At 37.3% G+C, this 26016-nt stretch overlaps 1 protein-coding gene across 2 annotated transcripts in view; it reads left to right on the top strand.

Annotated features, from left to right (window-relative positions):
* LOC136255849 (fibrillin-1-like) overlaps positions 1-26016 on the top strand; it is a 146449-nt gene that overhangs the window by 24890 nt on the left and 95543 nt on the right. For both annotated transcript variants that reach the window (XM_066048736.1, XM_066048735.1), the window contains exons 12-24: positions 5840-5962; positions 7166-7282; positions 7670-7789; positions 9253-9369; positions 16797-16913; positions 17142-17264; positions 19163-19279; positions 19396-19506; positions 19570-19680; positions 20790-20909; positions 23107-23229; positions 23814-23930; positions 25641-25760. In XM_066048736.1, coding sequence (XP_065904808.1) covers positions 5840-5962; positions 7166-7282; positions 7670-7789; positions 9253-9369; positions 16797-16913; positions 17142-17264; positions 19163-19279; positions 19396-19506; positions 19570-19680; positions 20790-20909; positions 23107-23229; positions 23814-23930; positions 25641-25760 — 1536 coding nt within the window. The remainder of the gene's footprint in view (positions 1-5839; positions 5963-7165; positions 7283-7669; positions 7790-9252; positions 9370-16796; positions 16914-17141; positions 17265-19162; positions 19280-19395; positions 19507-19569; positions 19681-20789; positions 20910-23106; positions 23230-23813; positions 23931-25640; positions 25761-26016) is intronic.

Here is a 26016-nt window from a genome sequence, read left to right as displayed (position 1 = left end):
CTTGTGTTTTGTAATCTACTGTATCTTTTATTAAGAACAGTATTACCTGGTACTAGGGATCACCCTACATTTTAAAATGTTACCTCTATTAACATCTTCATGAAAGATTCTTGGTGGAACTATCAGACATATAATGCATGCAGTGTGAACTACAATAGCATCAACACTGGGTTTGGTATATCAAAGCTAGAATTTTTAATATCAGTGCATACTATCAAGGCGTGCCCTAGCAAATCTTTAAAATACTCTAATAGAACAGTCATTGATTACAAGACAATGACAGTAAATGTTATGTATTGTATAGAGAACCTTTCAAATTTATTCCGCTTACAAGCTTTTTTTACTGGCATACTTATAGCATGGTGTGGCATATGCAATATTTTATACCGAATGATCTTTTTACATTAAATAAATTATATTATACCTTATAACAATAATATAAAAATGGTGCAAATTATTGCATTAAAAAGGTAGTGTTGATTAGATATGTTATATTAGCCACTTTCTGTATAAGTCAATTTCATCATTTTGTTTCCGCTGATACTAGAATTGTAACTATTGTTGGCACATACTAATGGATGCTGCTAAGCTAGAAACTGTTGCTTATATTAATGACCTATGTAATAGTTATACCATGGGCATAAGTGTGGCCCTCGGGCATGTGCATATATATCAGGCAAAGCACAAGTGCCCGTGGTATAACTAATATGTTCTACTTTAGCATGCAGACTTACCTAATTGGCAAAAACTTTAGTTGTTATGCCCTTCTCTTATATAAGGAACCTAGTAAGCTGTGATTGTGGGATTGAATTTTGCCAAACAAGCTGTAATTGTGGAATTTAGTTTTAATACATCAAACAGTAGTTTGATTTTACTTGTGCTAAAACAGTAATTTTAAGAGACTAGTGTTTAATATGTTTCTTTAATTACTACATTTACAAAGCAACAAAACAAACTATTGTTGATGTATTAAAATTGAATCCCACAACCACAGGTTTTTTGACAAAATTCAATCCCACAATCACAGCTGGCTTGATTCCCTATATAAAAGAAGAGGATAAAAGTATAACATCAAAGAATTAAGTCTGATGATTTCTGGATATGTGACCGGATTTCACATAACAAGGCTTCCACACACACAAAATCAAACTTACGATTTTACCAGAAATGGATTGCTGGTCTAATACACTATCATATTTCACACTGTACTTCCTTCAGCACTGACAAGTCTGGTTTCTGTAGCAGCTTTCTTCCGACCCTGTCAAAGCCACGAGTGTGAGATTGGCACCATTAAATGGCCATGGCTCTGTGATAATGGTGTGTAGTGAGCTGGGACTTCACAGAGAGCTCGCCAATAGTGTTCTCAGTCAATTTGGAGTAATCTGAGTGCCATGGAGGGCCATGGAGAACCCAAACTTGGCCTCTGGATTCCAATCGTCTTCTTACTTCATTTTATACCCGTATATTAAGACCACCGTCCACCCCCACCCTCCCACCCTATTAGTACCGCCTGTGATATTATTACCCGCTCGAAAAAAGCTGCTCAAAACAGGGCAAATTTTGGGTATCAGAAATGTATACACCCACTCAGTGATAGCTAGTGAACAGATGAACAATTGGTGCAAATTTTGTTTGCACAGCTGTAGGCACTGGGAAGTTATTACACAATGATTCCTTAAAATCGCCATATCTCCTAACAAAGCTTTGTGCGTCGAAGCCTTGTTTTGTCAAATTCAGTCACACATGAATGCATCATAGCCCATATAAAGTGTAACTTACCAATTGACGCTTGAAAACAGGGTCACACTTTAATACCAACCCATGGAACACAGGGAATAGCAAGAGGCAGCCAAACAAGCAATCTGCATTGTTGTTAGATCACGTGATCTCACGTGATGCCTCTCATAATATTAAATGTGACCGGATTTCACATAACAAGGCTTCCACACACACAAAATCAAACTTACGATTTTACCAGAAATGGATTGCTGGTCTAATACACTATCATATTTCACACTGTACTTCCTTCAGCACTGACAAGTCTGGTTTCTGTAGCAGCTTTCTTCCGACCCTGTCAAAGCCACGAGTGTGAGATTGGCACCATTAAATGGCCATGGCTCTGTGATAATGGTGTGTAGTGAGCTGGGACTTCACAGAGAGCTCGCCAATAGTGTTCTCAGTCAATTTGGAGTAATCTGAGTGCCATGGATGGCCATGGAGAGCCCAAACTTGGCCTCTGGATTCCAATCGTCTTCTTACTTCATTTTATACCCGTATATTAAGACCACCGTCCACCCCCACCCTCCCACCCTATTAGTACCGCCTGTGATATTATTACCCGCTCGAAAAAAGCTGCTCAAAACAGGGAAAATTTTGGGTATCAGAAATGTATACACCCACTCAGTGATAGCTAGTGAACAGATGAACAATTGGTGCAAATTTTGTTTGCACAGCTGTAGGCACTGGGAAGTTATTACACAATGATTCCTTAAAATCGCCATATCTCCTAACAAAGCTTTGTGCGTCGAAGCCTTGTTTTGTCAAATTCAGTCACATATAGTGTGCACTCCTATTAGGTGTACAATGTCTCGAGTTAACGAGATATACGCACTGGTGGCAGTGCTTATATCTTGTTAAGGCAGTGTGTAATGAGATACACACACTGCCTTAACGGGATATATGCACTGGTAGCTGGTAGCAGTGCGTATGTCTCATTAACATTTGAGTCAGTGCAACATGTGATATATATGCACTGGCTTTCCTTTGATCTGAGGTGTGAAAGTGGTACATATATATACACCACTTTCATTTGGATGTTCAAAGGTACCACTCAGTGTTCAACTCACATAATTCCTGAGAAACATCAATAGAATATGGTTTGCTTGTGGCTTTCATGCCCAACCAGTTTAAATATGATATGCTTTGACTCGTTATAGTAAGCAACACAGAGCATTAAATTGTACAGGTGAGGCTATGCTCTGTGTAGTTGCTACATTTGATAGTTATTGAACTCAGATGAATGATCAGTAAAATAATAATTTGGACAATGTGTGGATTTGTATTTCTACCCACCAAGTGTCAGCCATCAAGCAAACCAAACAAAAAACACTGGTTATATAGAACAATATAACATCAACATTTTTAATAATGCACTTTAAGGTTATGGTATAGTCACGGGCAATCATTCAAAATTTTGAATGCCTATCGATACTTTTTGAGAAGCCCATAAAACCAGTCTAGCAGCATGAAAAGTTTTAAATGAAGGTGAAGCTCTTCATATTTAATGTTTATATGTAGCTACAGTGTAGTTTGAGGCAGGTGGAACACTACAATTTGTTGTAGTAACACAAGTAAGCCAGCCTGTACATCGCTCAGCTCCAGCTGTCACTACCATGTTTTTCCGCTGCCAAGTACAGCAAAAGCTGTAGACTCTATTGGCTTTTCTGGGGCATAGTGATACTGTATATTAAATTTATTAGGTCCTGTGGAAGCGTTTTTGGCGTGTTTCTTCCCAGTGACTCAGATACAAGCCTTCAAAGAGCTTGTTTCACTCTAAAAAACTACTAAAAGTTCAATAAAACGTCTATACAACCAGTAACTTTAAAAAACGCTTCCACAGGACCTAGATATTGTAGTTGTTTAGTCACTTGTGTTGAAATTATAAGGATTCAGCAATCTGTTAGTCTGGCTTTTGGGGGCGCGTTTTTATAAAACATCGCTCTGCTGTGGACCACACACCCAAGAACAGTCGTTGTTCTGTAGTAAAAACAAACAAACACAATTAGTTGTATTGCTAACACAACGCAGTTGTTGAAATTATTTATCCCTGCTTGGTTAAAGCAGGTTTTGTAATTTGTTCCGCCCACGCATTTAAAACTATTCTGTAACCTTAATTTGAGTATGAAAGAGGAGGTAAGTAAAATGAGTGCACTCTGTATGCTTGTGAAATGTTGAAAATTATGGATGATCCTTTAATAAGTACCTTTTTGTACTGATAATTATGGGTAACAGCTAGTAAGTAGCCATTAATGTCATCAAACTTTAGTAGGGATTGCTCCAATAATGAATGGTACCTTCCAAAATTCTGCTTCTAAAAACCACCCTAGAGTGGCAAAAGTACCTTAAACGACAAATTTAATGTCAAATATTGATTTTTAAATTGTCAAAATCGAATTTTCAGTCTGCCTGCCTGCCTGCCTGCCTGCCTGCCTGCCTGCCTGCCTGCCTGCCTGCCTGCCTGCCTGCCTGCCTGCCTGCCTGCCTGCCTGCCTGCCTGCCTGCCTGCCTGCCTGCCTGCCTGCCTGCCTGCCTGCCTGCCTGCCTGCCTGCCTGCCTGCCTGCCTGCCTGCCTGCCTGCCTGCCTGCCTGCCTGCCTGCCTGCCTGCCTGCCTGCCTGCCTGCCTGCCTGCCTGCCTGCCTGCCTGCCTGCCTGCCTGCCTGCCTGCCTGCCTGCCTGCCTGCCTGCCTGCCTGCCTGCCTGCCTGCCTGCCTGCCTGCCTGCCTGCCTGCCTGCCTGCCTGCCTGCCTGCCTGCCTGCCTGCCTGCCTGCCTGCCTGCCTGCCTGCCTGACCACAGGTATACAAGGCTAGAGGCTAAATGATGCATTATACAGCCACTGTTTTATGCCACAATACTTTACTCATGTGCCTTTCGGGTTCTGATGAGTGTCTGCCCTCTGTGCTTGCCTTTCCTTTAATCTTCTTCATGAATGAAACTATATTGAGACATAATTTTCCATATTGGCATCTTCCTTATTAGACACCATAAAATTATTTAAAAGTGGTGCTTATACTGCTTTAAGAGTACATGTTTGGTGGACACTGTACTTGCACAATAGGACTTTTTACAAACTAGCTGGATTTACAGCAATTGAGTGACATGCCCTATTACAATCTAGCTGGACCAGTATAACAATAGAAGTACATCCCCCTTAGTAATCTAGCTGTACTTACAGTGATTGATTATTTAATACATGCCACTTACTTAGAACTATAAGTTACTCATTTACCATATTGTCTCGGATTATTGCCCGTGCATTTATTTCTTTCAAGCAACTATTTACCCAGGCTACTAAATGAAACCGATGACTATACGAGACTGGCGTTTGTATACCTGATCAGTATTCACGAGTCAACTTTATACCTTGGTGTTGTACTCTCCTGGACTCTCCTTGATGTTTCCCTCAGCATATTTCACAGATTCAAGCTTACAAGGAACTCTATAAAACATTTTTCACTTCATCGCTTATAATGCCACCCGAAATTGTTAAAAATAATGACTGCACTAGACGTTTATTTGTGACCTGGCATTAATTCGAGACCCGGCATTTATTTTTGTTATGATGCTGTATACTCCTGGTGACTAAACGGACCAGGAATTTATACAAGACCGACTGTAATTCGAGGCAATACAGTATTTAAATCTAGTTGCCCTCATTGTGTTTTTCTGTGGTCTTCCTCAATGTATCTCCATACGTCATCCTCTGTAGGCACTTACAGAATATCAATTTACTTGTAGCCTTGAGTATACTACTTGTCCACAATATCTGTCCAGACTTCAGCTGCAACCCAGTTTCCATACAGTTAACCAAATACTAGTACTATGAATTATTACTTTATATAGTGCTGCTAGGACCAACATTACTAAAAGTGTACAGGTGAATTTACCTCCTCCCCTAATATACTTTCTCACTGTACTGTTGCAAAAATGCTGAAAATAATGGACTTGATTCCTGAGACTTTCTACTTGATTGTTAATTACACTATAATTGTATCTGAGTCAAACTGACTTTTACTTTGCCATGTAATCAAACAAATGTAATTTTAAACATATACTACAGATATTGATGAGTGTCGAATAATGCCACCGTTATGTCAGCAGCAGTGCAGAAACACTGTAGGAAGTTTTGTATGTTTTTGTATTCCTGGATACTATCTAGCTGATAATCAGTTATCTTGTAATGGTGAGTCTGTACAGAGTTAATAACTGAAACTCCTCTGAAATGACCATTGCTCAGGGTGTACATTCAATTATCAACAGTTTGTATGTATGCGTGCATGATTGCATCTTTAAAGTATTTCACTGTTCTATACAAAGGCATGTACACCCCTTTGTATGTTATCAATAGCATTAATACTGCATGTTCTTTATGCTAATGAAAACTTTGCTTCCAAACATAAGACTGGTTACAGTGCAACAATTTTATATTAAAATATTCATGCAGAACTTGTAGAACTGAAGCACACAGCTGTTGTCAGTGACTGATTCCATTTAGATTAGGGACCATATGGAACTACATAGGAATGAAAATTGAGTTTTCTTCCTTCCTGTATATGTGACCAAATTTTTAATAATCATAGATCTACGCACACACCAGTGAAGATTGCTTTTCATCATGAATGGATTGCCATACCAATACTCTACACATTTGCGCCACAGCCATACCTCTGATTTGATCAGGCTTCTTTTCATGTGTGGATTTCTAGAGATGTGTGCCAGCCACTGGGAACTCTTGTACTGCAACACAAGACTAGAGACATGAACAGACTTGGACAATTTCCCAGATATTTTCTACATACATTTCTTTAATTTACAGTGGCACTGGTAGTTTTGAGAGCCCAATATTAAGGCTGGAGACAACATATGATCCACTTGGCTATTTTCTGTTCATGTATCAATCATCCACCCACCACCCACGGTGACATGCTTGTGTTATACAGATACGGTGGTGAAACAGTTGCTCAAAATCGTGGTTATATCAATAGCTAACTTGCTATGGATTGAAGCACAATAAACACTATGGTTGGCTGCATTCACGGTGAAAATTTCAAACTCATACCTTTTGACCATCTCAGTGGATTGAAATGTTTAAAATTAGGTCACATATACCAATGCAGCAGCTTACACAAGATACACTACTGTGTGTCTTGATTAACTCTAATGATAAATTTCTGTAATAAAAGAAAGACACCAAGATATTTGATAGCAATATAGAATTTGTACCTATCATGTTTACCACGGCACCAATGTATAACCACTAACAACAGTTCTGTGTTTCAGTTTTATATTCCACTATAGAAATTTTTGATCTGACTCTAAACTGTAGTGCAGTGAGCAATATTACACACTGTATGACATGTATATTCATACTTCATTTTGTACATAGATATTGATGAATGCACATTTTCTCCATGTCAACATGACTGTACTAATACCATTGGAAGTTTTGAGTGCTTATGTAACAATGGACATGAGCTAGATAGCAATGGACGTACATGCACTGGTAAGCGTATTGCTCTACTAAACTTGTATGTGTGTGTGCAAGGTGTGTGTGTGTGTGTACCATGTGTGTGTGCATACCATGTGTGTGTGCGTACCATGTGTGTGTGCGTACCATGTGTGTGTGCGTACCGTGTGTGTGTGCGTGCGTGTGTGCATGCATGGCATGTGTACGTGCACGCGCGCATGTGTGTGTGTGTGAATGTAGTGTTCCTGTTATGAAGTATATTTAGTTATCCTCAAGAATCCTTTTACCTTAAAATTTGTCTCTTACATTCATTGATCACAGATTTACATACACACATTTATAAATGCAAAAGGTAGTTTTTTAATTACAGATTTTGACAAGCTTATCCTCCCAATAGATCACCATGTGTATGTATTTTTGCAGCTGTTGGTAGTCCATGTGAATCATCTCCATGTGAACAAATTTGCAATGAAAATACTAACAGTTATGAATGTTCCTGTTTACATGGTTACATGTTGCAGAGCAACAGGATGAACTGTGTTGGTAAGTGTGACATGCACTGTAATGGTTGATATTTGTGTGGATCCCTAAAACGAAAAGTGCCCATACTATTAACTGCACCATTAAAAGCCATCATAGAAGTATCATGCACTATAAAAATAACATTTAGGGAATCAAATCCAGCATTTAAAACAATAAAACAGAAAACTGAATATTGAACTTAAAAATACAAAAAAAAAACCTAATGCAAACCTCACTGCCTAACTACATTCTCAAGGTTATAGAGGCCAAATGAAGCTGTGTACAGCTACCATTTCATCTGCTCTCTGCATATGTAGTAACTATATAATCTCTATATTGCACTAATCACATGCACATTTGATTGTAACATATGCAGCACATGGATACATGATGTAACAATAAGTCACGTGACTAGGGATTATTCGAGAACTTGACTAGTTGTACTGGCACATGTATGGATGAACTATTGTACTGAATGAACTATGATTGAATTGTGAATTACACATGCCTTTCCTTTTATCTTGCCATCTTCTTCTTCATGAAAGGAAACCACATCAAGGAAAAAATAGACACTTTCCTTATAGGGGCATATTTAAATGCCACAAAAATTATTTGAAGTATATGAGCTACTGTAATAGGGAGTAAATACCTGTAGCTGCACTTACAAAGTGATTGTGTGTACTAACCATTGTAGCTACATGTGTTTTACACCAATTCCTTACCTCTTCAGAGTATCTTCTGTACAAGTAGCCAAAAGCTAAGTTTCCCACTATTTAGATAATTTTTAACTCGAGGCTGATTGTATCAGGTGAGCTTCAATAAGGGTAGTGGGCAGGTGGATGGGAGAGTAAGGCCAAATTATAGGCAATGATAAGACCAGATGGAGTAACAAATATTATTATGTGTAATTTAAAAATAAAACAATAAAAGCAGCGAAACAAGGTAATGAATGACAGTAACTATGACAACATAGCTATGTGAGAAAATCCCTACTTTGGCATTGAAAAGATGATGGTATATCACTGAAAACCTATGTATTTTTATTTTTAAATTAACAATTTTTGTCTGCACTAACACAAGTACAGATTAATAACTGTTATTGGTTCACTACCTAACAATCACAGAAAAGCCTCACTAAACTGTGATATCGTACTGTTTGATAACCATAAAACTAAGCACACATGAATGCTGCAATAAATGAGTTGAACTACTGTAAAAATTCAGTTTCAGTAGCCCATACTTGCATTGATACGGTGTATGTAAATTCCAGTCAAGCAAGCTCTTAGTAATTGTTTGACATTTATTTGTTTTAACACAATGTCACTGATTACAAATTACCAGTAAAGATGCCACCTTTTCCTCATGTGTAAAGCCCAAAAGCCTCAGGGCTTGCTTTTAGCTTAGTGCATAGCAGTACACCATCACATTGCTGTGCTATACTCCTAATTATTACAACAAAAGTCAACATGTTTTGTTTTATACAGATATTGATGAATGCAGTACATCACCTTGTCAACAAGGGTGTATTAATACTCCAGGGAGTTATGAGTGCTCTTGCAATCAAGGATATACACTGAATAATGATCTATCAACTTGTCTTGGTATGTAAATATTACATTAGTATTATTATTAGTATTATACATACTTAATAGTGTACGTTTGTATGTTGTACTAGCGAGGTCACATGTTTTTTTTTTAAAGTAGAAGAAACTTGATTTTTAGCTACAGCATCTTGTAAAGGATAGGTTTGCCACATTTGCTTTTGTAATAGCTAGTAACTATTAAATATACAAGTAGGCAGTTCTCCAGACATTTCTACTAAGCACCATTGGTAGCCATGGCAAAACATATCGCATAGTAAAAAACTTTGGTGGTAAAAAACTTTTGCGAATTTGGCGAATAGCATTCAATTCGCCAAAGTTTTTTTTGCCAATTATTTTAGATGATCACACGAGCACATTGAGTAACTAGAACTTAAGATGAAGGTCAACTCGTACTACCACGCAATAAAGTTCGAGCTGACTTTTGAGATCTTCGAAATGTGTCCCACAGTTGTAAGCACTCCTTCGGGATAGCATTTCCAACCAGCTTCATGTTCGCACATCAGCTAGTTCATTGCCTCACGATGGATTTAGGCATGAGGCTATTATGCTCCAAAAATTGAGCATTATGCTCTTGAGTTGTGCTCAAAAAATCACCTATTATGCTTTTGAGAATTTCCCATTATTCCCAAAATTATGCCACCATGATTGGCTAATAATTGCTGTATAAGACCATTTTTTCATTGATGTTTAAGCTTCAAATAGTCTTGACTTCTTTGGCTGATAGCTGTATTAGAGTATTTCATTTCGTGACTGTTCTATTAGAGTTTCTGACTGCTCTATTAGAGTATCTAATCAAAAACAGCCAAGCTGTAAAAAAAGTGTGCGGCCCTCAGAAAGGCTATGGTGAAAAAAGATGTGAAATCCAAGGTGGCGGCCAAGAAATGGCTGTGATGGTAGGTTAATGGTAAAAATTTTAATAATGACAATTCAGGTAAATTTTGTGAAGCGGCACAAAAATTCACCTGAATTGTCGTTATTAAAATTTTTACCATTAACCTACCATCACAGCCATTTCTTGGCCGCCACCTTGGATTTCACATCTTTTTTCACCATAGCCTTTCTGAGGGCCGCACACTTTTTTTACAGCTTGGCTGTTTTTGATTAGATTTCATTTCTTTTTGTATTTGTATACCCCAAAGCCGGCCCAGCTTTGGGACTTTTTTAACCTATGTTTTTTTTCTTTACTACAGGAAGAAGAAAAGATGAAGTAGATGTACTTTAAATATTTTATCAGTAAATGTACAAATTATATATATAATACATATGTGACCGGATTTGCGAAAAGGGGCCTTCCACACACATTCAATTTTCCAACTTTGACAATTGATAACTTCAGATTGGAAAGAGCTATTACCTTGAAATTTGGGCAGTGGTGATTTCTTTGCAGCTAAACTCTCCACATGATGGTTTCTTTGTAGCTGAACTCTCTACAAGGTAATTTCTTCTAGCTGATCTCTCTACAGGGAGATTTGTTTGTAGCTGAACTATCTACAAGGTAACTTCTTCTAGCTGATCTCTCTACAGGGTGATTTGTTCGTAGCTGAATTCTGTACAGGTGATTTGTTTGCAGCTGAGCTCTTTACAAATGGTTTCTTTGTAGCTGAACTCTCTACAAAGTAACTTCTTTTGACTGATCTTTCTACAGGGTGATTTGTTTGTAGCTGAACTATCTACAAGGTAATTTCTTCTAGCTGATCTCTCTACAGGGTGATTTGTTTGTTGCTGAATTCTGTACAGGTGATTTGTTTGCAGCTGAGCTCTTTACAGAATGGTTTCTTTGTAGCTGAACTCTCTAAAAGGTAACTTCTTCTAACTGATCTTTCTACAGGGTGATTTGTTTGTAGCTGAACTATCTACAAGGTAATATCTTCTAGCTGATCTCTCTACAGGGTGATTTGTTTGTAGCTGAATTTTGTACAGGTGATTTGTTTGCAGCTGAGCTCTTTACAGAATGGTTTCTTTGTAACTGAACTCTCTACAAGGTAATTACTTCTAGCTGATCTCTCTACAGGGAGATTTGTTTGTAGCTGAACTATCTACAAGGTAACTTCTTCTAGCTGATCTCTCTACAGGGTGATTTGTTCATAGCTGAATTCTGTACAGGTGATTTGTTTGCAGCTGAGCTCTTTACAAAATGGTTTCTTTGTAGCTGAACTCTCTACAAAGTAACTTCTTCTAACTGATCTTTCTACAGGGTGATTTGTTTGTAGCTGAACTATCTACAAGGTAATATCTTCTAGCTGATCTCTCTACAGGGTGATTTGTTTGTAGCTGAATTTCGTACAGGTGATTTGTTTGCAGCTGAGCTCTTTACAGAATGGTTTCTTTGTAACTGAACTCTCTACAAGGTAATTACTTCTAGCTGATCTCTCTACAGGGAGATTTGTTTGTAGCTGAACTATCTACAAGGTAACTTCTTCTAGCTGATCTCTCTACAGGGTGATTTGTTCATAGCTGAATTCTGTACAGGTGATTTGTTTGCAGCTGAGCTCTTTACAAAATGGTTTCTTTGTAGCTGAACTCTCTACAAAGTAACTTCTTCTAACTGATCTTTCTACAGGGTGATTTGTTTGTAGCTGAACTATCTACAAGGTAATATCTTCTAGCTGATCTCTCTACAGGGTGATTTGTTTGTAGCTGAATTTCGTACAGGTGATTTGTTTGCAGCTGAGCTCTTTACAGAATGGTTTCTTTGTAACTGAACTCTCTACAAGGTAATTACTTCTAGCTGATCTCTCTACAGGGAGATTTGTTTGTAGCTGAACTATCTACAAGGTAACTTCTTCTAGCTGATCTCTCTACAGGGTGATTTGTTCATAGCTGAATTCTGTACAGGTGATTTGTTTGCAGCTGAGCTCTTTACAAAATGGTTTCTTTGTAGCTGAACTCTCTACAAAGTAACTTCTTCTAACTGATCTTTCTACAGGGTGATTTGTTTGTAGCTGAACTATCTACAAGGTAATTTCTTCTAGCTGATCTCTCTACAGGGTGATTTGTTTGTAGCTGAATTCTGTACAGGTGATTTGTTTGCAGCTGAGCTCTTTACAGAATGGTTTCTTTGTAGCTGAACTCTCTAAAAGGTAACTTCTTCTAACTGATCTTTCTACAGGGCAACTTGTTTGTGGCAGAATTTTATACAGGGTGATTTCTTTGTAGCTGAACTCTCTACATGGTGGTTTTTTTGTAGCTGAACTCTCTACTAAGTAATTTCTTCTAGCTGATCTCTCTACAGGGTGATTTGTTTGTAGCTGAATTCTGTACAGGTGATTTGTTTGCAGCTGAGCTCTTTACAGAATGGTTTCTTTGTAGCTGAACTCTCTATAAGGTAACTTCTTCTAACTGATCTTTCTACAGGGTAATTTGTTTGTAGCTGAACTATCTACAAGGTAATTTCTTCTAGCTGATCTCTCTACAGGGTGATTTGTTTGTTGCTGAATTCTGTACAGGTGATTTGTTTGCAGCTGAGCTCTTTACAGAATGGTTTCTTTGTAGCTGAACTCTCTACAAGGTAACTTTTCTAGCTGATGTCTCTACAAGGTGGCTAGTTTGTAGCTGAACTCTCTACATGGTGGTTTCTTTGTAATTGAACTTTCTACAAGGTGACTTCTTCTAGCTGATCTTTCAATAGGGTGATTTGTTTGTAGCTTCACTCTCTACAAGGTAACTTCTTCTAGCTGATCTCTCTACAGGGAGATTTGTTTGTAGCTGAACTCTCTACAAGTTAACTTCTTCTAGCTGATCTCTCTACAGGGTGATTTGTTTGTAGCTGAATTCTGTACAGGTGATTTGTTTGCAGCTGAGCTCTTTACAGAATGGTTTCTTTGTAGCTGAACTCTCTAAAAGGTAACTTCTTCTAACTGATCTTTCTACAGGGCAATTTGTTTGTGGCAGAATTTTCTACAGGGTGATTTCTTTGCAGCTGAACTCTCTACATGATGGTTTCTTTGTAGCTGAACTCTCTACAAGGTAATTTCTTCTAGCTGATCTCTCTACAGAGAGATTTGTTTGTAGTTGAACTATCTACAAGGTAACTTCTTCTAGCTGATCTCTCTACAGGGTGATTTGTTCGTAGCTGATTTCTGTACAGGTGATTTGTTTGCAGCTGAGCTCTTTACAAAATGGTTTTTTTGTAGCTGAACTCTCTACAAGGTAACTTCTTCTAACTGATCTTTCTACAGGGCAATTTGTTTGTGGCAGAAATTTATACAGGGTGATTTCTTTGTAGCTGAACTCTCTACATGGTGGTTTCTTTGGAGCTGAACTCTCTACAAGGTAACTTCTTCTAGCTGATCTCTCTACTGGGTGATTTGTTTGTAGCTGAACGATCTACAAGGTAACTTCTTCTAGCTGATCTCTCTACATGGTGGTTTCTTTGTAGCTGAACTCTCTACAAGGTAACTTCTTTTAGCTGATCTCTCTACTGGGTGATTTGTTTGTAGCTGAACGATCTACAAGGTAACTTCTTCTAGCTGATCTCTCTACAGGGTGATTTCTTTGGAGCTGAACTCTCTACATGGTGGTTTCTTTGTAGCTGAACTCTCTACAAGGTAACTTCTTCTAGCTGATCTCTCTACAGGGTGATTTGTTTGTAGCTGAACGATCTACAGGGTAACTTCTTCTAGCTGATCTCTCTATAGGGTGGTTTCTTTGTAGCTGAACTCTCTAAAAGGTAACTTCTTCTAACTGATCTTTCTACAGGGCAATTTGTTTGTGGCTGTATTTTCTACAGGGTGATTTCTTTGTAGCTGAACTCTCTACAAAGTAATTTCTTCTAGCTGATCTCTCTACAGGGTGATTTGTTTGTAGCTGAATTCTGTACAGGTGATTTGTTTGCAGCTGAGCTCTTTACAGAATGGTTTCTTTGTAGCTGAACTCTCTACAAAGTAACTTCTTCTAACTGATCTTTCTACAGGGAAATTTGTTCGTGGCAGAATTTTATACAGGGTGATTTCTTTGCAGCTGAATTCTCTACATGGTGGTTTCTTTGTAACTGAACTCTCTACAAGGTAACTTTTTCTAGCTTATCTTTCTACAGGGTGATTTATTTGTAGCTGAATTCTTTACAGGTGATTTGTTTGCAGCTGAGCTCTTTAAAGAATGGTTTCTTTGTAGCTGAACTCTCTACAAGGTAACTTCTTCTAGCTGATGTCTCTACATGGTGGTTTTTTTGTAACTGAACTCTCTACAAGGTAACCTCTTCTAGCTGATCTTTCTACATGGTGATTTGTTTGAAGCTGAACTCTCTACAAGGTAACTTCTTCTAGCTGATCTTTCTACAGGGAGATTTGTTTGTAGCTGAACTCTCTAAATGATGGTTTCTTTGTAGCTGAACTCTCTACAAGGTAACTTCTTCTAGCTAATCTCTCTACAGGGAGATTTGTTTGTAGCTGAACTCCCTACATGATGGTTTCTTTGAAGCTGAACTCTCTGCAAGGTAACTTCTTCTATTGATCTCTCCACAGGGCGATTTGTTTGTAGCTGAACTCTCTACATGGTGGTTTCTTTGTAGCTGAACTCTACAAGGTGATTTTTTCTAGCTGAACTATCTCTTTCCATAGTTGCATGAACTCCCTGCAAGGTAACTTCTTCTAGCTGATCTCTCTACAGGGTGACTTGTGTGTAGCTGATCTCTATACAGGTTTCTTATTTCTAGCTGATCTCTTGAATTCTCTTCAGGGTGACTGCTCTATTAGGATGACTGCTCTATTAGAGTATCTCGATCTCGCACTTGCCGCACCAAGTTGGATTTCGTGTTATAACTCCGTGGCTTTAAGTCTGATTCTTCTGCACCATTGAGGAGCCTTTCTAAGATGATTACTCCATCTGTACAACGATTTTCAAAGCATTATCCCAAGCGGTTTATCTGGTAGGCGTGGCAAGCAGTCGTTTTTTTATTAGCTGATCTCGATTGCATAATTGTTACACACTGTTGGTTTTTTTGTTGTATCTTCCTGGTTTTTATCTCGATTTCTTTCAAACCACAAAAGGTTTGAGGTTCAATAGTTAACCTATTCACCCACCGATTTTCAGCTTCTTCCCATACACGGTTTACCCTGTAGGCGTGACAACATATTGGTGTTATTTTTCGTGCATAATTGCTCATAACTCTTTGCCTGTTTATCGTATTCCAGCCAAAGTTGATACCGAGATGCGCCTTTATATCCCCCTTCTGTGTGCCAAATTTCAAGGCAATCGGATATGGCGTTCGAGTTTTATAGCAGTTTTTGTAAGTGTGCGACAAGAAAAAGAAAAATAAGAAGAAAAAAAAAAAAAAGAAAGAAACTGAGCCAATTTTTGAATTCGCATATCTCGGGAACGCGCGAAGCGATTTCGCTCAAATTTGGAATGTGGAGTGCTGCAGTTGGAGGGCATGTCCACAGCAAAAATCGTCTTGTTTCATCAAGGAAGCACAGAGCTACGGAGGTGCGAAAATCGCATTTTCTTTCTTCCTGTCAATATACTCACGGGTGTTACGCGCCGGCTTCTTGGGCCGCACGACACACTACCGTGTGTCTTGATCTCGATCTTTTTTAACGGAATTGTGCAATCTACAGATTTTCCTACTGGTAAAGCTTTATAATTACCTCAAAATGCTAGCATAATTCCTGAGTCCCACACACACCTATTATGCCTGAAATTATGCCGGCATAATCACTGCATCCCTAGATGGATTTGACCAAACTGATACTTTGATATACGTGATAACCTCTGCTACTGAAAAAGTAAATATGGTTACTCTTGGCATCGCGGGAGATAGTGAAGCACGCCTTTGTTAGCACGTCATTACATCAGTAGCTACATAAGTACTGCTACAAAAACAACGCTAGCTACCTATACACTTACTATAGTACCGTAGAGTAAAAACTTTGGGGGTAAAAACTTTGGCAAATATTATTTCAATCGCCAAAGCTTTTTCGGCCAATTTTTCAACAGAGCGGTTTCGTCACACTTTTTACTACCAAAGTTTTTTACTATACGGTAAACAAGTGACGTTTGCAGAATTATGTCACTTTGTATTATGAAGTGCATTGTCGCCAATAAACTATCATATAGACTTTTAAGTTGTATCTTGCAATGAGTAAAAACCATTCAACCCATGAGCTGGACCACTTCTCCATGTGGCAAGCAATGATACTCTTCTCCCATAGGTTTTCCATGGAAAGAACCTACGTTATAGCTTAACCAAATGCCTTTTTCTGCTCTGATCACGAAAAACTCACCAGAAGAGCACTAAAGGATACATTCTATGCTGAGAGCAATATTTTTCAAAGTTTCTGAAATAATACATGTACCTCTGAGTTCAATATTTTTACACTTAATATGACTATTGTTCTGAGTTATCTGTATAGCTGCATAGAATAAAATGTTAAATATGGTTCAACAGTTTTAGTACACTAGTACATTATGAATTTCTCAAATTTCAGACATTAATGAGTGTGAAGTGCGTAGACCATGTCATCAGCGATGTACCAACACTATTGGCAGTTATCAGTGTACTTGTTACACTGGATATGAACTGGATAATCATCAGTTTTGCAATGGTTAGTGTAATATCATGTGAAGCATTTGGCACAGTTGTACCTACATTGCATAGCATATTGTGTGCTTATACCTGTAATCTGTTGCAAGTGATTTATGCATACTGTAAATTTCAAACATTATCACACGGTGATAACAATGCATAGAAATTGTTTATTTGTCTTTTAGTTTTCTCTAATACATGTAGTAATACATATATAGTAATAACAATCCTTGCCACATCTATACAGATATTGATGAGTGCACAGCATCACCTTCTCCATGTGAACATAGATGTATTAACAGTCCTGGTAGTTTTGAATGCTCCTGCAATGTTGGATATGAACTGAATAATGACCAACGAAGTTGTGTTGGTATGTATGCTCATTGTGCAATGTTATCTATATATCTCACTGTTCATGTATATCTGACTATACAGTATTTGTACAGGATGTAGCTACTCTACATGTTATTAAAATCATCATAGTTGTACAATAAAAACTATAGCATTATATATTTGTATTAATAGTTGCCGAAATTTTCAAAAACTTCTGTCCATGTAGCTACAAAGATTTAAAGCCTGTCAACTGTGTTGGAATATTCTGTTTGCTGTACTATGCCACTGTTTGTAATGAAGGTCCCTGAGACTTCCCATCCATTTCAAAAGTCATTGTATGCTTAGGTTATACACAAGTGGATCTAGTTATTTTACTAGTTGCCACTGTTCTTTGCAGTAGCACAAGTACGTAGTATAATATGGTAGTCAATTATTTTGACCGATTTTTGTGAGAAATGCATTACTATTGGAGTTTGCTTGAACATAGAATTTCTGGGGGCCACGAGGCACTGCAGCCAAGTTAGATAAAGATATGTAATAAATGAAAAACATTTTGAGTTATTTCTGAAAATGAAGTTGCTTAGCCACAGGAAGTTCTTTTTTGAATGGTTACACAAAATTTTATTTGATAACAATGAGAGTGGTTGATTGCAGTATTCGATAAACACTTTGCTATAATTTGACCGTCTCACATTGTATTTATGCACACAATCTTAGCCCTTCCCTTTGCTAGCTTTATGCATATTTCCATTACCTGTTACTTAATTAAATATAATAGCACCTATGACTTTCACTAGTATAGATACCTAGTTAGATTAAGTTTTATAAAGCTGAAAGGTATATATGCTGTAACACCCCTAAATCTATCCCAGAGGTTAGCAACCCCTAAATATGCCCCTGAGGTTAACTACATCCCTGAGGGTCATATAACCTTCCCCTGAGGTTGTAGAATCTGCCCCTGAAAATAGCACTGATAAATCTCTTCATGTAGGTAACACTCTCTAAATCTCCCCCTGAGATTAATAAACCCCTTAAATCTGCCCCTAAAATTAGCACCTAATCAGTTAACCCTTATGATTCAGTCCTAAATTTCACAATCCATAGAGATATGCATGTGTACATATATACCCGCAGACCTGCACTGAGAATTTGTACACTTTTATAGTGATATCAAATTTACATACCTAGTGCAAGGGAATGTAAGTAGCATAACCTTCGTATCACTGCTCATAATGTCATCATACAATTAGTGACATCATCCACACTTGGTACAAGTTACTAATGCCTTGAGGGCTACCCAGCGGTACTGCCCAAGGGCAATAATAACTGTTCTACATGTTATAAAACATTTTTATATGTCGAAAGTTACCGAAAGTTGAGTTTGACATCTAAAATACGGAGCAATTTCTGGTGCTTAGAAGAGTAGTTCAATTAGTAGTGTTGCCTAGTTGAATGTTCAGTGATTGACCATAGCAGATACTGATTATAATGTTAACCCATAGTTCCTAGTAACACTTTTTTGTGACATAGTAGACCACTTTAAGTTAGTCAGTATTCCTGGCCTAACCAATACTTTTCTGTGCCATTTCTCACTACAAGATCATAAGTCTTCTGCAACTTACTGCCCCATCAAACAAGGTCAGAAGACAGTAACTAGGATCCATAAATTTAGGTATTTTGATGGCACATACAAAAGTGGGAACTGCATGACTTACAGCGGTGCGCGACTTACGATCCATTATGCTACAGTGTATGTATGTACCCCAGGCCTCAGCATAACTTTCAGACAAAAATTGGAAAAATTGTTATATTTGCAATGAATAAGTAGCTATACATTTCTGTTACATATATCCTCCCTGGGCTAAGAACAATGTAGTTCATCATTATTGTATGCATACTGATGTTAATGTGATTGTACACCATTTGTAACTGCAGATATTAATGAATGCACAACACAGCCATGTGGACAAAGATGTAGTAACACTCAAGGGAGTTTTGTGTGTTCATGTGATGATGGATTCCGACTGGATAATAATGGACTAAGTTGTTCTGGTGTGTATGAATGTATGAATGTTTAGTGCAATTATGTTGTCTGAAAATATGTTGTTGTACACTATTGAACAACTGCTACATACAGTTATTTGGATATCAACTGTTTTCACACACAGATGTCGATGACTGTATATCAAGTCCATGCGACCACAATTGTATTAATACTGTTGGAAGTTACCAGTGTACCTGTCACCCTGGGTTTGCTTTAAGTGGTACCAGGTGTATTGGTAAGTGTGGTGTTATACACCTGCAGTAGCTGCATATGTGCATCAACACCAACACTACTTTAGACATCAATGAGTGTAACAGCAACCCATGTGAACAGATTTGTACTAACACAATTGGAAGTTATCAGTGTGGCTGTCGCGCTGGATATACACGGAATGGAAATAATTGTGAAGGTATATTCTGTTTTGTGTATGTATGTGTGTGTGTATGTGTGTATTATTATTGACTTTTCAAACTGGTACATTAAGGATGATAATAAGTATCAGGACTTTTTTAAATGCTGTTGTGATCTGCACCCAAAGCAATAACAGCATACATTTTATTTCTCCAGTGCACAATACATGTACAGTGGATTCTGCCACCATCTTTGATTTCACAACTTATTAGCCATGGCTATATTGGAGACAGTACACTGTCTGTTTTGCATTGCATATAACTTCTTTTTGTAATTGCAAGTCCCAAAACCAGTCTGTGGTCTTTGTGATTCTTTTTCTTCAGTGGCTATTCTTGTTGATGTATGCTTGTCTTAGCCTCTGAGGAAATCATATCATTCAGATGAAAATATTCTGCTACGGCCACATCAATTCAATTAAATAGTTCTCTCAAAAGCAAAACTGACATTATATCTAATGCATTATCACCTGCAAATATGTATCTTCTCAAAAACACACTATGACTGCAAAAAAGCTTTTCATTTGTTAAGACTAAGTAAGCCCTTTACTTATAGTAGTTATAGCTGTACTCCCTTCATGCTGTACATTTTATTTGTATGCTGACCTACTGCAACTATGTATATATACTCTTGAGAATTTTTCCCATGAGGCAACTGGCCTAATCAACAAATTGAACCCATTGCAAATGTTGAAGACATCTTTGGGGGCTTGACATTACTTTTCCGATGCTGTCCAAGTACTGTAAAGGTATTGAGTGGATGATATCTGGTAAGTGTTTTTAATACGTTAAAGCAAACTATCTTAATCTCTACAGTGATTGATCACGTTGTGACGATACTTATAAGGGTACTATGCACTTGATAATGTACATTTTGCTTTGCTGCTTACAGTTAATATTGCTGAAAACGGTTACTGATCTATATACACAATTCTATATAGTGTAGTTATGTATAATAGTTGAAGTCTTTATTGGGTGGAATTCATTATACTATTTAAGAGCACAATATGGGTAGGCTGCATTTATAACTGTGAAATATAATACATGATATGAACATTACTATGTAATAAGTTCACATGATCTAAGAATTCAACTGTTATCTCATACACAGATAATAATGAGTGCCAAGCATCACATCCATGTGAGCAAGGATGTAATAACACAATTGGCAGCTATCAGTGTACTTGTGGTGCTGGATATACACTGAATAGTGATGGACAGTCATGTTCAGGTACATGATAATAATGTGGATGTGCTTACGTATGCTCTGTTTTTAAATTTACAATAAGATTGACACCAGTCAAAATTTGTTGTCCAGACATATGAACGTGGCTACTGTATTATAATTAAGCAATGTATGATCAAATCACAAGGAGGGGAGGCTAAACAGTCCCCCGGTTGCTAGAAATCAAGGAAGTAACGACAAATATACACACCAACTCTTCTACTCATTGGTAGCCATGGCACAAAACTAAAACAAATGACGTATGCATGATTATGCCACTTTGTATTGTCAATTGCATAGCATCACCTAATATAGCTGGTTAAGTTCCATCACACAATGAACGAAAACCACTCTATCCATAAGCTGGAACGCATTTATCAAACATTACGGTCATACCATTTAAATAGGGGTAGTGGTGAATGTTTCGCACATTTCCCAAAATTCCACCTTTAAAAATCATCCTGCAGACATTTACGTGGCGAAAATCACCTTTACAGAATAGTACTAGTCCATATAATACATAAAACAGCATTAAATACAACAAAACACTTACAAGTGGCCAGATAGAAATTTTTAAAAATCGCCAAAACTTCTAATTTTAGTCTCACTGCCTCACTCACTGCCTCACTCACTGCCTCACTCACTGCCTCACTCACTGCCTCACTCACTGCCTCACTCACTGCCTCACTCACTGCCTCACTCACTGCCTCACTCACTGCCTTACTCACTGCCTCACTCACTGCCTGACCACAGTCACAAGCCTAGAGCCCAAAGGAAGTAGTACACAGTCACCATTTCACGCCACAACAACAAACTCACTGGTGGGATGTGCCTTTTGAGGTTCCGATGAGTGTGCACCTTGTCTTTCCTTTTATCCTCAATCAGGTTGGTTGTCTTCTTCTTCAAGCATCGAAACCAAACCGAGGCATTGATTTTCCGTATCAACACTTTTCTGTAAACACCACAAAATTATTTCAGAAAATGCTTATGCTGCTGAAAGTGCGGGGCGCTTATAATTTCAAGTGTTGCACATGAAACATTAAGGCTGCTGAGTTGTCACTTCAACTTTTGCCAACGCCTGGATTGCAATTGACGAAGAGATTTGAGACGGACTGATACTCGACGGCTTGTTCCTCTGAACACACTGACTCAGCCACTCAGTGCCGGATGGTGAGATCAGCGAGTGATTCATGTGAATGAATAGTACTTGAGTGGAAATTGTAGTACTTCATCCTATTAGTCGAGATTAAGCTCCAGACAACTGAAAGGGCCTGTTTGTTTAAACAACTTCTGGCCCGGGTGAATAGAACACGGACCATTGTACTGCGACAGGTCATAGATCTGAGCGCCACTGCTACTACAATCAAAGGTAAGCTATGCATGCTACTACAGGCCTATGTGCTTCCAATTTTGGTACAGTGCGTACTTTAATAAGCTGTAACTAGCTAGCTGTGCTACAACAAAAAACTAAACAAAGCAGTATTTAAAAATTGTTAATTTAAAAATGAAGCAGGGATCTATGCAATACAAAGTAGTGAAACAAGAGATGAATGATGGTATTACAGTATAGCTCGGTGGAAAAGTCCCTATTTTGGCACATTAACTATAATTTTGCTCAATGCCATAGTAGGGACTTTCCCACAGAGCTATGCTGTAATACCATCATTCATCTCTTGTTTCACTACTTTTTATTGTATAGACCCGTACTTCATTTTTAAATTAACAATTTTTAAATACTAGTAATATGTGATGAACTATAAAACTCATTTTCCATACATATTATTCTATTCTTTGAATGTTATCCCACTAAGGATCTGTGAGAAAGCTTAAAACTTGTGATTTTCTGTGGAAAGAACTTGTGTTTGAGCTTAAGCGTATGCCTTTCTACTGTATATGATCACACACCAAATTCAAGGTGAATACTATGAAACCAATGATTCTATTGCCTAAGCTGTCTACTGAACATATACAGCCCAATGTGCCAGTTTTTATGTGCAATTTTCAGGAGAAAATATTAACAATTTTTTAAGGGTTTTAACCTCACTACATATATTTTGCAATACAAGCAAGAACACAGTGTAATAGACTTGGTTTAATCCTTAGGTTCCTTCCTCGGTCTTTTTATTGTCTATCATTCTTGCTATGCATATGCATATCAAAGTACTGTAATTTACTAGTGTTTGTATGCATTTATATTCTACAGATATCAATGAGTGTGAAGCAATGCCACCACATTGTGAACAAGATTGTCGAAACACTCCTGGAAGTTTTGTGTGTTCATGCAGACTTGGATACTTCCTAGCTGATAATCAGTTATCTTGCAATGGTAAGTGTTTCATGGACAATCTTGTTGATAACACACTATTGTGCTGTGCCTTGCAGCTTCCTTGGATGTCTGACACACTACAATGTGTTCTAATGTACAAATTTGGTTATACATGAACATACTGTATTCTTGATTATTTCATTATAGAGGCTACATTTTATTATGTTTTTGCTAAATGCAATCAGTAACATGTCATTCAAGAGGTAATGAATAGACACCAGTATATATATTTTCCTTTTTGTGTTCCCAGTCTATTATGCTTGAAATTATGCTGCCTCTATCTGTTGTTAATCGATCACTCCTCTTTTAAAAATGTATTATTTTAATTTGTGAACGATTAGTTTAAAGTAAGTATAATGCTTTCATGCTCTAATAAAAGTCATGTCAAATAGCCTGACTGCTTGATTATTATTTTATTAGGGCATGTTGATGTTTTCTCTGTCATGCACTTTTACAAGAATTTTTAGAATAGCACTTCTATATATCTCTATGATACTTCATTTTCTATGATGCTCTAAATTATGCCAACACAGAGAGCATAATAAGTAATAATTACAAACTGTATGAAATTAATATGTTTACAGACGTTGATGAGTGTGGATTTTCTCCTTGTGAACACATTTGTACTAACAATGTTGGAAGTTTTGAATGTTCATGTAGAAGTGAATATGAGCTAGATAACAATCGACGTACCTGTACTGGTATGTTTGAAACTATGTACACCAGTAAATAGCTCTATGCAATTATGCGTATACAAATAGAATCTAAATTGAAACATTCTGTAACATGCAATAATTAAATATTGTATTGTAAACTGGGAATGCTTCACTGGGAGAAAGTTCATGGCTAAGTCATACCAAGATGATTCACGGTAAAACCTTTGTGGTAAAGCTTAAAATTGTAGAACATGTACGTTAAATTCATTTCAATTTAGCAGCAAAACATCCATGTTTTGCTTTGAAACCATAAAAATGCAAAACTTTCTCTAGAAGCAAGACTTTGATATACTGAACACAACACGGTATGTCTGTTTCTTCATTGTTTTGTAAGAATCTTGACCCTAATAGCACTGCAAATTTACTTTTAAACTTTTGTTAGCTACCATTAAAGTACACTGGACTCTATACCTATGTGCATGCATATATATATATTTGTACCCATAAAACATTTTTACTACTAAATTTTTCCAGGACACAATGAATAAAGCATCATTGTATTCTAAACCACTTATGTGTACATCTAGGTAATTGCTATGGACTAATAACCCTGACTAGGCTGTCTTTGTTTGTATGAATACCCCACCAAATAATTATACTATGCCAAAACCACAGAAATAACAGCTTCATCAAGTTTATAGCTGTACTACAATCTATAAAACTACTCCATTACTGAGCAATCGTATTTTCTTCAAGTTTTATCAACATCACATATATATTTTTATGTTCACACATCATAACAAGTTGCTGTAATACCTCAGGTTGTCATCTTAGGTTGTTATTGTTATTAGAGCATTACAGTGACCAGCACTGAAGGTCTGACAGCAACATGTGCTGCAGCCTTTGTCTTAGCCTATCCACTATCACATATCAAAAATGGCGAATATAATGAAAACTGTCCTATTGACATTTCACAGGATTGCATGCAGAGATTGTACTGTACATAAGATACCCAAAAAGTATGCCCAAATGATTTTGAGATTTATTTCAGTATTTTGAAACTCTAATAGAACAGTCACTTACTCCATCCATTAGAGTGATCAGCACAATGGTTTAGATTAGTCACTAAGCATCTTGCCAAAATTATACAACTAAATTTAGAAATGTTTTTTAACCTTTCCTAACAGTTTGATTGCAAAAGCAAAATATATATTAATAATGAGTGCATTTTGGAAAATAAAGCATTTCAACTAATTTTGAGCATAATTACTACAAGCCTAAAATCCACAATAGTGTGCAGTGGACCTGGTTATTCAAGAAACAAAACTTTTGTGGGAATATCTGTTTCAGGACAAGCACGATCAACATACCACATGACTGAAGTACTAGCAAGTTGGAACTGTACTCAACATGTGTTTGTTGTGTTGGATGCAGCCAGTCAAACAAATTTCTTGCTAACCTTTTTTGAGTACTCATCTCAGCCAAACTAGTCATAAACACAAAATGGAGCCTCCAATATAAGGATTGCACCAGTAGAATGCTTCTTTGAGATTTCTTATATTGTAGTATTATTGGGCTGATTGCTCTTTACCTTGTTTCATTATTTGGCTCTTCATACTACATAGATAATCTGACTAGCAGAAGAACAACTCACCGCCTATTTTCTTTCCACAGCACAAAACTTAGTTATAATTTGATCTTATAAGTTTATTATGAACTATATACTGAAGTGCTGTATGCAACTATTATTTACAGCTGTTGGTAGTCCATGTGAATCATCTCCATGTGAACAAGTTTGTAATGAAAATGCTGACAGTTATGAATGCTCTTGTTTACATGGTTACATGCTACTGAGCAACAGGATGAACTGTGTTGGTAAGTTTGACATTGTTAATGGAACATAGTTATATATGTACTGTATGTACAAATCTTGCATTTTTGTAATGAATATACAGTATGTATATGGCAGTACACATTTTAGAATCATCGTATGAATTTGTACAGACTAAAACTTTACATGTGTATGTAGACTGCAAAAGGCTGCTGTAACGTTTGTGCTACAGCAGGTGCCTGTATTGCTGTCCATAACATCAAACTATAATTTAGAGAGAACAAACTGTTAATGGCATTC

The sequence above is a fragment of the Dysidea avara genome, chromosome 5 (genome assembly GCF_963678975.1).
Source record: "Dysidea avara chromosome 5, odDysAvar1.4, whole genome shotgun sequence".
Taxonomy (NCBI): Eukaryota; Metazoa; Porifera; class Demospongiae; order Dictyoceratida; family Dysideidae; genus Dysidea; species Dysidea avara.
The sequence above is the reverse complement of the archived record's forward strand: the minus strand, read 5'-3'. Positions and strand labels throughout refer to the sequence as shown.